Here is a 12,121-nt window from a genome sequence, read left to right on the forward strand (position 1 = left end):
TCGTCTCAATTTCCTACTGGGAAGATTGCTGCTGAACTGGAAAAGTTGGGCAGAAAGTTGTGTCAGTTCATGCTGTGCAAGTTTGCAGTTACCAGTCTCAGGCATCACCAGTCACTCCCTGGGCATCCACCAGCATTGCCGTCAGCAGATCCAGACAGGATCTTCGTTCTCCCATTCCAGCCTGATTTTCTCAGGCAGAAATACAGTGCAAGATCAGCTTCCTAACTCGTGGTTCTACCTGTTGTCTCTTTATTTGTTGGAGAATAACGTACATGCCACTTCTGTTCTATCCAAGTGTTATCAAAATTTGCAATTAGCCCCTGCTGGTTGTAGTTGACGAGTCACAAGTTTAGGCTTGAGAGTTGAAAAATCATTTGGGAAAGAAGCACACACCACACATACACACCTCCATTCACAATCTTGTTTTTTTTTTTACCTATTGAAATCCCTGACTTGGGTGATTATAATTTAATACCTGTATGTTTTTTAAAGATCATAACTCCTTTCTTATTCAAGAGACTCTCTTGCACCTCTAAACTTTCATGGTCAGCACAAAAGTGGAAATCCACCCCCCACCCCCCCTTTTTGAAGGAAAAGGGCGAAGGAGAGAAGGAAACAATCTGAACCCTGGTTTGGTTAAACTGAAGTAATGTACAAAGTTTCTTCTGTTGTAGTTATTTTGTCTAAAAGCTAAACATTTCTCTGACATAATCCAGGAATGTATTGTGTATGCTTCCTAGAAAGATTTTTCTTTCTCAAAGCCATGCTAACAGCAAGTCATGGATTGAAACATTGCTCCTATGGAAGGCTGTTGGAGTAGAAGGTAAAGAAAGAGAAGTGAAGAAAAGCAGCAATTAAAAATAATAATAATTAAACATTTTAGTATAATTTGGTCTATTTAAATGGTTATGAGGATATGTCCCGCTTGCATGTGGTTCTGTTCAGTGTAGAAATAATTAGGATTGGAGTTGTTTGGAAAGTTAGACTGTAAACACTGATGTGGATGATGCTTCAGAGTATAAGTACAAGTTGGTTTCTTTCTGCTCATCTAAGAGGAAAGTACTATTAATAGAAAACCATTAAAGAAAAAAAAAATCTATGTAATGTTACTGAAGGTTTTCTCTAAAGTTTGCTTCCAGTCTGATTTCCTGTGTTTATTGTCTCTTTTCTCCAAGGGAGATGCATTAGCAAAGCGTGGCTATGTGATGGCGATATTGATTGTGAGGATCAGTCTGATGAGGATAATTGCGAGGGCTATATGTGTGGACCACCAAAATACCCTTGTGCTAATGATACCTCCATCTGCCTACAGCCTGAGAAGCTCTGCAATGGGAGAAGAGATTGTCCTGATGGATCTGATGAAGGCGATCTTTGTGGTACTTCTTTTAGACGCATTTTCCTGATTATTCTTGATATTGTCCGTCACAATATGTACTGATAAAAAAACCAGTTCTCACGCTAATCTTATGGAAATTTTATCACGGTAGCCTATGTGAGGATTTTTACTTATTTTAGACCAATACTGGGTTTGTGCTTAAGTATTACTGTCTTCAAATAAGGGAAAACGTAGTTCCCTAGGTAAGTCTTTCATTTCCTAACTCCTTAAAACGCTCCTGGAGGTAAACAATTTAAAAGGCTCTGGTATATATGAAAGGATTTAAGCTAATTTGCAGTTCCCTCCAGCTACAGAAGCTTGGGTTGATAGAATCCTGTCAGCAGCTGTGTAGGAGTTTGTGAAGAAATGCATTGGGATGACTAGGAGGAGTTAACATGTCTCCCTGAAGGTGGTGTTGAAAGGATTTCATGGCATGTCAGACAACGTAGGTTATCTCAGCAAAATTGTATTCAGTAAAAAACGTACAAAAATAATTTTATAAATCTGACAGGAGTATAGCAGGTAACCTAATTGAATTATTATAAAATATATGCAAAGATTAAATGAATAGCTTTTAAAAGAACTTACAGTACTGTAGCAGCATTATTGTACTGTAGTGATGGTTTAGGGACAAAAGTGAAACATGGTTTGTAGGAAAAACTTAAGTAATTTTATAATTGTTTTTATTGTATCAACAATGTGCCTCTTCCCACTTACTCTGCTTTGCATAAAATATTTTACAGTCTCCAGCGTTGTTACACAGCATTTGGAGATGTTTGCAAGCATTTTTGCCCTCTAGGATCTATCTTTCCTAGGAAGTTGCTCACTGTAGGAGGCAGAGGTCGCTGGTTGGGCAACAGCAACAATACCTGTTGACCTCTTATTGGTCAACAGGTATTTCAGCAATTGTTAATTATTTAGTTTTAAAACCTACCTGAGCATAAACTGAAGGGCAAATATGGGATGTTGAGCAACACATTAACATGTTAAACACATTAAAGACCTTCATTCTTTTTTGTCAAGATAAAAAAGCCACAAAAAACCAAACTTGAAATCTGAACTGTGAGATTATTTTTTGGGGGGGTGGGAAGGAAATAATTCTTCTATAGAAAACTGTTGTATTTTTACCTCCTATTACAAGTGAGTAAGGCTTTCAGAGATGGCTTAGAATCAAACAAAATAACTAAAGGCATTGAGAGATTAAAAAAATAAAAGTGAAGCCTAGCTTCCAGTGCAACAATGGACCAGTTTGGCCCTCCCATTGATTCCCTGCATATCAGTAGTACTATGAGGTAAGGAGTAGTTCTATGCTTTTTTGCTCCAAAGGTCACAGAATTTCGCACAGACATGATTATCATGCTTTTAACGCATATGCTTTAAAGGTTTCACAAATCACCTTCAATTCATTTAGCACAGCTTTGAAAATCATCAGTTACCTGCAGAATATAATGTGAGAGCACTGACACAGGGAATACAGAAGCAGCATTCTCTCCTAGCTGTTTTCTAAAAGGAGGAGAAAGAAATTCTGATATTTACTAGTTATTTGTACATGTTTCTTTAACAAATTGCTTGTGCTAAAGACATGTAGGACTAAGAGTTGGAGCCTTCTCCCTGAAAGCTCAAGTGGCTGGAAGCAAGGGAAGTCTTTGAGAAAATGTGCTTATTTCTCTGTGCATCAGCACTGTGTGGACACTGTTTAATTATTAATGAATGAACTACTGTGCATGAAAGTCTGAAACATCTGCCATGCTAAAATCTTGAAAGGTGGTAATAAAGCTACCCACTGGATACTTAAAAATTAGGTAATTATAAAAAGGAATATAGAAGGCTGTTTAACAAATTTGAAATTCAGTTTGCATTTCGTTAGAGGCCTTTTATTCATTTTTAGATGACCTGGTGACTTTAAGAATATGCAATGCAACTGACAGCCCTTGCAGACCTTAATGTTTGGTTTTTTTCCATGTTATTTCAGATGAATGTTCACTCAACAATGGTGGATGTAGCCATCAATGTTCTGTGGTTCCCGGAGGAAGAATTGTATGCTCCTGCCCTGCAGGATTCAGTCTTAGTATAGACAACAAAACTTGTGAGATTATGGATTACTGTACCAAGCACCTTAAGTGTAGTCAAGTATGTGAACAGCATAAAAATACTGTCAAGTGCTCATGTTACGAAGGCTGGAAGCTCAGTAAGGATGGAGAAAATTGTGTTAGTACTGGTAAGTTGGAATTCCGTCTATTTGCAGTATTCCAGATGTTAATAGCTGTTATGTCCATTTAGTGAGAGGTTATTTACTCTTTTTTTCCTAAGAAATACAGGCTTGGGTTATCCAAATATGGGGCTGATAGCGACCTGAAGAACTCATTAAAACTGTCCCTATTCTTGATACAGAATGAAAGGGTATTGCAATGTTAGTTCCTTCCTTTAAGACTTTCTAAGAATGTTAATACCAAATATTGTTTAAGTTGTTTGAAGATTTATACAGTTTTTCATGTATATTTAATATGTGGGGGAGATATATAAATGTGTGTGTATGTATATATGGAATATGAGGGAGGGATTTTCTCTGTGCTTTGAAGAAATGGATCAATCTGTGACATGACACTGATCAGTTTTACTTGAGGGTTCAGAAGTTTAATTTTGAACGTGCATGCACACACAGCCAATTATCTACTGCCTGTTAGCGTTCATGATTTAAGCTAATTTTTCACCTTCAACATTGTGGTACTTGGGTTTTTTTGACATCACTAAGCCCATTTAGCTCACTAATTAAGAAGAAAACCAACAGATGCCAAAATGGGAGAGGGGAATGCATTCCCCTCATGGCTCACTATTGATATGTATTAAAGCATGATTACAAAGCTAGGAATAAAACCCCAAGTTTGCTATTGCCACTCACCTGAAATAATTTAGTAGTTAGTAGTCAACTTTTAATGGTCCATATTTCAGAAAGGCTAATTCTAATACTTCTGTTTTGACAATGTTTGAGCTAATTTACGAAACATTTTAGAACTTTGTTACAGTAGTAATGAAGCCCATAATTTACTTATGGCCAACATGTAATAAAAAGAATGTTCTTTTTACAAAAACAATGAATAATTAAAATTTAGTTTTGTCACGGATGTTCTCTTAAATGACACAACTTGCCTTTGAGCTATTTTTTTTTTTGATTCATTAAGAATGTGGTTTAAATTCATCAGGCTGGAATAACTGTTGTTATAATTTCCAGAATGATCTCCAAATCGAGTCTTTGTATTTCCATAGTTGTTACTACTGTATGTAAATAGTTACTACTACAGCATGAGATCAGGAATGTATGTTGTTCAGATGTTACTGAGCTATGTTGATAGGAGACTCTCAAATCGTGCTTCACTGGCATATTATTGTGGTTCTGTATATCTGAACCTTATTTTATTGCTGCTAAATTTCCTATTTATGACACTGGTTTAGTCTTATTCTCGTTGACTTTTCATCAGTCTAATTTGTTTGTTTTATTATGGACATTTCCAATAATTCAAAAAGTGTTCTTACTGGGTTACAGAAATGAGAGGGTTAAAATCATTTAAGACAGTGTTAGTGGAGGAAAGCTTGAAACAAACTTTAATTAAAGCAAATAGAAAAGGCCTGTATTTGGAAGCTAAGGGAGAAAATCCCAAAGTGAAATATAGTCACTTGTGCTGAAAAGTAAGTAACGTGAGACTACAGTTTCTCAGGTTCTTTTAAGCCCATGAGATATTTCTGCTTAATTTTTACAGGTGTTGGTGAGAATGTGAAGTTACAAATTGATTTTTACAGACTTTCACAAAGAATGTAATATTAAATATATGGTCTCAGACCAGTGCTGTCAGCAGATACAAAGAAAGAATGATACCTTTCTTTACAATCTGTAAAGATACTATCCTAATGCCATCAAAGCTGCTACAAAATTATTCTATATTAAATATGACATATGCTTTAGAGTCACTAATAATCTTGCCCTCTTTCAGTTTATTTCTTTTGAAAGGCACGATAAATACTCTGAAGGACAGATCCTCTGATACTGTAGTTGTTGACTGTGTGAACAGCATTTCAGTAAAGTGAGCGCACTTTTGGTCTCATTTGTGAATCTGTTAGCTTCAAAATGTCCACACCATTTATGTCTCTGTGCATGAGATCTTAAATGAACATAAAATAAAGAAAAAAGCTTTCAAGTACTATTACAAGTGCAGTTCAAAGTGTTTGGGCGAAGATAAACAGCCCCCCAAATGCCAAACTGCCAGTTTGGCAATAAGACCAGTTGGTATAAAGTATTTCTTAGAAGACCTATAGTGATTTAAAATGTCTTGAACCTGGAGTAGATGTCTATTATATTAGAGCAGTAACTAATAGTCATTTTTCCAGGAGAAAAAAATTACTCAGAGGAAAATGATTACCTTGCCTTTACATAGATATTTTTTTTTTTTTTTTTTTTTGCTATCTAAAATAGCACTTTCCTATTTCAGTAGCACACAGAAATACCTGGTAAAGTTAGTATGCAGCACTTCACTTTTTCAAAATATTCTAAAAACACTTACTTGAGTGTCCATCAGAAATGTAATGCGGATCTGAATACTGAAGATGTAGTAATGTATGGGATTTATTTTTTTTTATATTGGATGGCATATCAGCATCAAATAATGTGTTTGTCAGAGGAATCTAATGAGAAATATAATGAGTTATGGAATAAGAATTATGCAGAAATAAATTGCTTGAATTGAGCAGTTCTTTTCTTTATAATTTCCCTTTCAATGTTTTTTTTCAGTGTCTTTCTCTTAGTTTTCCGTGTTTTCCCTTATTTCTGCTTATGTTTTCTTCAGTTCTTGAGGGTTTTAAGTGTTGTAGTGTTTTTCTCCTTCAGAGTTTCTTCACTTTCCATGTCTCTTGTTTTCATCTAGTTTGCTTATTGCTGTTCTGGCATATGTACTGTTACATTACTGACTTCCCAAAGACGAAATGTTTCATTCACGCTTAAATTTGTATTGATTGAACTAAAAGTGTACTACAGAGCTCCATTATTCAGATAGAAAGTCAATATAAATTACATATTTTCGTACTCTTCTTCCTAGTTTCTCTTGGAACACAGTTCAAACTAAGTTGTGCTGATATATTCCACTGGAACTCTTTTAAATGATAATAAGAATACATAAAAAAATGTTCATGAAAAGTATTTAAATTTAATATTTATGTTCAGCTTTTCAGAATTTAGTATAATAAAAGTTAGATAAACTCAGAAGCACTTAGTATAGATTTAGTTAACAATGGCTGTCAACCTTTTCTAAGCTGTGGGAACTCTGCTATATAAGTAGATACACATATTTTGAAAAGACGATGTTGTGTTTATATGTTTGATCTGTTTTAGATGGGTTTAAATTCAATTTTTTTATAATTTCCAGATAGCTTTCAGTACTTTCAACTTGAGTTTGGGGTGGTCCAATCCTCTCTGAGCAATGTCAAACTTTTAATGATTTTTTTTTTTTTTTAAGTCTCTTTATGAAGTTATCATTTTCCTTTGAGGTAAATTTCATAAAAGCCCAGTGTAGGTTGCTTGCTGTGTTACTGTTGTTACAGGAAGCATCCATTAGCATTTTTCCTGAGAAAGAGAGTTTTAAATTAAAACCACAGGAAAAGGTGAAGCATTATTCTTTCTATACAGTCTTTTTTGAGCGTGTTGTTTAGGCATTTTTCTTCTGAATTTTTTCTTACAACTGTTAAAGCAGTTCATGCTTTACATTTCTATCATATACTTTATGCACCTACCTATATAGTAAAAAAGCTTGGTGCAGTCATGAAATCAGAAGGAACGGAATTGTATGATTTTTCTCTAATAAATTGTTAACCATTGCTTTTCTTTTAAAAAAGTTTTAAAGAATGGGATCAATAACCATTACATTGAACTGAGTTAAGGTGAGATTTTATGAAAAAAAATCAATTGGCAAAATAAAAAGTATTTGCACTCAATTTTTAGAAGAGGAATCAAGTGGGAAAATAACATCAGGTTTTTTTGCTTTATAGGGTGATGGAAGCATAACCCTAAATAAAATTGATTCCATTTAGTCTAAAAATTCTAATTCACTATAATATAGCTCGTTTTATACAGTCATTGAATGATAAGGTTGAAAGGAAGATCAAAAGCTAACTAATACTGCTGTTGTTTATCTGACTCCAAAGACCTTCAAGACACTGTCAGTGGTGAAGTTTCCCAGGGGTGAGATGTTTTAGTACCTCACTCTCCTAAGACATTTTTTTTCCTAGTCTTTCTGCTTCTTCCAGCTCCAGTTTAAGCCTTTAATCCTTGGCCTACTTGTTATTTATATACAAAACAAGGGTTTTCCCATTTTCAACTCATCAGCCTGTTATGTCTTCGGAGAATTTTATGTGCTTCCACTCATCATCTTATCCTGTTGCTTTTTAAACTGAGCAATTCCAGTTTGTTCATTCTTTCCTTGCAGGCCACACTTTCTAGATCTTGTACAACTCTTGCTGATTTCTTTTTGCATTCCTGCAGTTGATTTGCATCCTATGCTCAGAACAGGGTACAGTAATGTAGACTGCCTTCAACAGAGCTTAGGGGGAGGGAGTGGAAGGGTTATGTCATATTTATTTCAAGTGCAAACCTTGAGTCGACCTTATTTACAGTGCCATGATCTAATTTTCTAGATTCTTTCCGACAGATCTGGTATCCTATCAGTTGTATACTCAATTTTATGCAGCTTATTATCCTTGAAACGTGGTCCTTAATACACATACAATAATACAATTCTAGACTGCAGTCACCCAGGCTATGGTGATTGATTGCTGCATTAGGTAAAGCAGAGTGGTGGCTGGACTCTGGCTCACAACTCAGCAGCCAGGCAATAATTACTGCTATCCGTTTGGCTATATTTAAATAGCCTTATCAGAGAGGAACCCTTGTAAAACTGCTTTCTTTCTGCTTTCTGAATTCTTTCCAGAGAAATTTTGGACTGCAATGCATTGTCTTGTTTGTCGCATTGTCAATCATTGTTTTGTTTATGTAGTATTACATCTGTGACTTGACCGTGTGTCAGCCACAGTAACCAAGGATCTGAATTTACATCTTTGTTATGGGAAGGGTTAGAAAGAGGGGAAAAAAACCAGCATATGACTTGCTCATTGAAACTAAAGGAAATGATGTTACTTTGCCTACACACATTTTCTTACCCGTTTCTTGCTGTTGATTTACATTTCATAAGTATTATACCTTAAATTTGTCAAGATCCCATTGGACTCTAGTCCTTTTCATCAGTGTACTTGATCATTTGCACTGTAAATTACGTAGCTTAAGCTAGACTTCCTCCACTTTGAATGAAAAAACCCCTTCCAATGTAGCACAGATTTATCAGGTTTCAGTTTTCCATTGTGGTGCTAATTACTGAGACACACAAAAGAAGCTACTGATGATGTCCATCAAGTGTGTTCTGATGCATTGGCGTTGCTTAAAAAACAGTATGTCAGTAGTCTGTGGTGTCCTGCACAATAGCTGCAAATTCATCAGAAATTGGGAAGTGCCATTAAAGTGTTTCTCAGGTTCAGATAACTGGTACTTGTGAAATAGCTACTAACGTCAGTGATCCTGTTCTTCATTACATTATTTAACTACTGCAGAGCTTTGAAAAATTGGCTTTGCAGAAAGTTATTCATTGCTTTAACAAATTGGAGAATCATTTGGAATGTCCAAGCCGAGATTATGAACAAGTGCTTCAAGAGCAGAAACATAGCTCTACTGAGGTACCTGATTAACGTAAATCACCGTAGATAATTTGATCTGAATGTGCAATGGTTATCAAGACAAGAACATGAAATTAAACTGTTCAAAAAGAGGTCTATAAGTATATTTCTATTTGGTGATAACTTGTGTGACATTTTCTTTGAATATTGCAGAAGAACAATGCAATATTGTCTATTGCTATAAACTGCCGATGATCTGTCTTTTATATAACATGGAGGTTTAATTGTATAGAAAACAAAACCCCAATATCATTTGTGTTTCACTCTAGGAAAAGGAACTCGGGGGAGAGGGGAGATGGATTAATGTGAAAAACTTTCTTTATTAAAGTGGATATACCAAGTTGATTCAACAGCTTATAGAATCCAAGTTTTGTCTGTCTTGTTTGTATTATTAACACAGCTACTTGTTTGAAAAACTTTTCCTAATCTAAAATATGTAAGAATGATAATAAAAAAAACCAATTCTGTAGGATGGTTGACCTATGCAAAGAGCGTTTACAGATACTCATGTATAATTTGATATAAATTCACAGGCACAAATGATCTAGCATTAATTGAATAGCCAAGGAAAGAGAATTTTAGTGGTAGTTGTGATGGGTTGTATCAATAAGCATATAAAGTATTCATTTCCTTGCTTGGTCATTTAAGGTCAGGGTTGGTTTGGTTTTTTGTAAGCAATTCAACTGAAAACACAAAGTACATTATATATATATTTTAGTAAATGGTTTAAACTTAACTGGCATTTGAAACAATGTATAATTTAATGGATTAATTATTTCTGAAACTTTTGACAAAACAGATTCTGATTATGATAACATGACTTTTTAAAGCTCCAATTATGGACTCCATGGGGTGGAGCTACAAAACACAGTTCAGTAGTTGAGTTTGATATTCCAGAATTTAATGTTTAATATCGCTAGTTGCGATCAAAGATAATGCTAGAAGGGAGAAGTGAGAAGTCTGTGGGTCTAAAAATGTATCTGAAAGACTCCTTATCAGAAGATGAATTGTTTTAATCATCTGTTTCTCGTGATAAAGTATTCTGTTGTTCTTATTCCACTTGTCATTTATATCAATATGTAACAATATCTTATTTATTATTCTTTTGAAATGTATAATCTTCTGTTTCCAGATCCGTTTGAGGCTTTCATAATTTTTTCTATTCGACATGAGATCAGAAAAATTGATCTTCACAAACGTGACTACAGCCTCTTAGTTCCTGGTTTAAGAAATACAATAGCACTTGATTTTCATTTCGGTCAGAGTTTACTGTACTGGACTGATGTGGTAGAGGACAAAATTTACAGAGGCAAACTCTCTGACACTGGAGGTATGAATTTAACTTTTAATTTCTTAACAGTAAGAACAACTGCCATTACAGGGTGTTGTACCTGAGCTGCCATTCACAGAAATGGATTTATGATGGCATTCTGCCTTTAAAAATGAGTATGTCTAGGTTGTGCATCATGTAGACCTTTTGTCATAAAAGTTTCCTTTTGCAACAGCCTGTAGGGGGAAGAAAATAGTGAATGAAAAGGGCTAATATTTCTTCCTGGTCCAATGAGTGCAGTATTGCCTGTTTTCACTTTTTGTAATTTACTTTCACCTTATTAAAAAAATACAAGAATTTATAAGATGTCCGATAAATTATCTGTTCTCACTAGATGAAAAAATTTTGTTTCAAAATTGTATAGCATTCAGAAAGACTTGTTCTTTGCCCCAGTGACATAATAAATGGCCTGTAACTCAATATAATCTCATAATATATATGAAAGTCTTTGTTGAATGAATATGAATGTTCCTTGTTGAGGTGTATATTCAGATGCTTTCATTCCTGCACAAACTAACAGGCATAACCATGTTTAACTTGCTTTGGTAAAAGTTCACATATGCATGTCGTATGTTCTCCAACACATTTCTTAGTTTTCTGGGTTGCTTTTTTTCTTCTCCTTAGTAGATGGTACTTGTGGATATTTTTATATCCACAGATCCAGACCAGGAAAGAAATATCCTGCACTGCTAAGTATGTAAAGACAGCCAAAGTCTTGCTACTTTTCATTAATGGTTGTGGTGTTTGTATGAAAACAATAAGGTAGTCTGTTGTTGTTGCGCTGTATTACAATCACACAGAACCCAAGTGACTTCTGTGCTGGATTAAGAAAAAATAATAACTTGCTCCCTCAGTCTTGCAGCTGTCAAGTACTAACTTGCAACTGCCAAAAGTACCATGCCTTCCTGGAAGTCCTGAGGGCTAACAGAATGCTTCTGAAGTTGCCCTTTGTGTGAAAAATTTTGAGACCCTCCAGATGGTCTGGAGGGAACAGCTGACAGTATGAATAGTGCATGTGAATGTGAAGGAACAAAGTAAGGTGATTTATAGTAGAGCTTTTCAGAATGGGTAGCCCAAGCAGGGTTCTCCCTGCCATTTCTGTCGTCTTCATGATCTTTCAGTTGTCTCTTTTTCTGATTGAGAAACAGGGTTCTCCCTGCCATTTCTGTCTTTCAGTTGTCTCTTTTTCTGATTGAGAAAGAACTGAACTAGAGCTGCATGATTTTTGTCTAGTACTTCTAGTTCCTGGGAGATGAATCATCAGCACATCCTTCACCGAGGTCCCTGGTAACAGGGCACACACATGTCTCCTGTCTTATACCGCATGTGATCTCTGACCTTTATTGAAAGTTTCATAGCTTTCCTTACTAAAGCATCAAAGAAATAACGAAGCATCAGCAGCACATCCTTCAGTGAGGTCCCTGGTAACAGGACACATGCATGTCTCCTGTCTTACACTGCATATGATCTCTGACCTTTATTGAAAGTTTCAGAGCTTTCCTTACTAAAGCATCAAAGAAATAAAAATGTATGTTGCTGTCGAATGAATTTTATTTGTATATTGCCAAAAGTGTACTTATTTACAGCAGTTGATTGCATTTGTAAAGGGAAAATGTCACGTGGAACAAAGTATTGTCATCCATCAGATTAAT

The 12,121-nt window shown here is 35.2% G+C and overlaps 1 protein-coding gene across 1 annotated transcript in view; it reads left to right on the forward strand.

Annotated features, from left to right (window-relative positions):
* Positions 1-12,121, forward strand: part of LRP1B (LDL receptor related protein 1B) — a 618,836-nt gene that overhangs the window by 349,863 nt on the left and 256,852 nt on the right. The window contains exons 24-26 of the mRNA XM_014941128.1: positions 1,176-1,376; positions 3,348-3,593; positions 10,272-10,469. Of these exons, the coding sequence (XP_014796614.1) occupies positions 1,176-1,376; positions 3,348-3,593; positions 10,272-10,469 (645 nt within the window). The remainder of the gene's footprint in view (positions 1-1,175; positions 1,377-3,347; positions 3,594-10,271; positions 10,470-12,121) is intronic.

The sequence above is a fragment of the Calidris pugnax genome, unplaced genomic scaffold (genome assembly GCF_001431845.1).
Source record: "Calidris pugnax isolate Ruff unplaced genomic scaffold, ASM143184v1 scaffold60, whole genome shotgun sequence".
In the NCBI taxonomy this organism is placed as follows: Eukaryota; Metazoa; Chordata; class Aves; order Charadriiformes; family Scolopacidae; genus Calidris; species Calidris pugnax.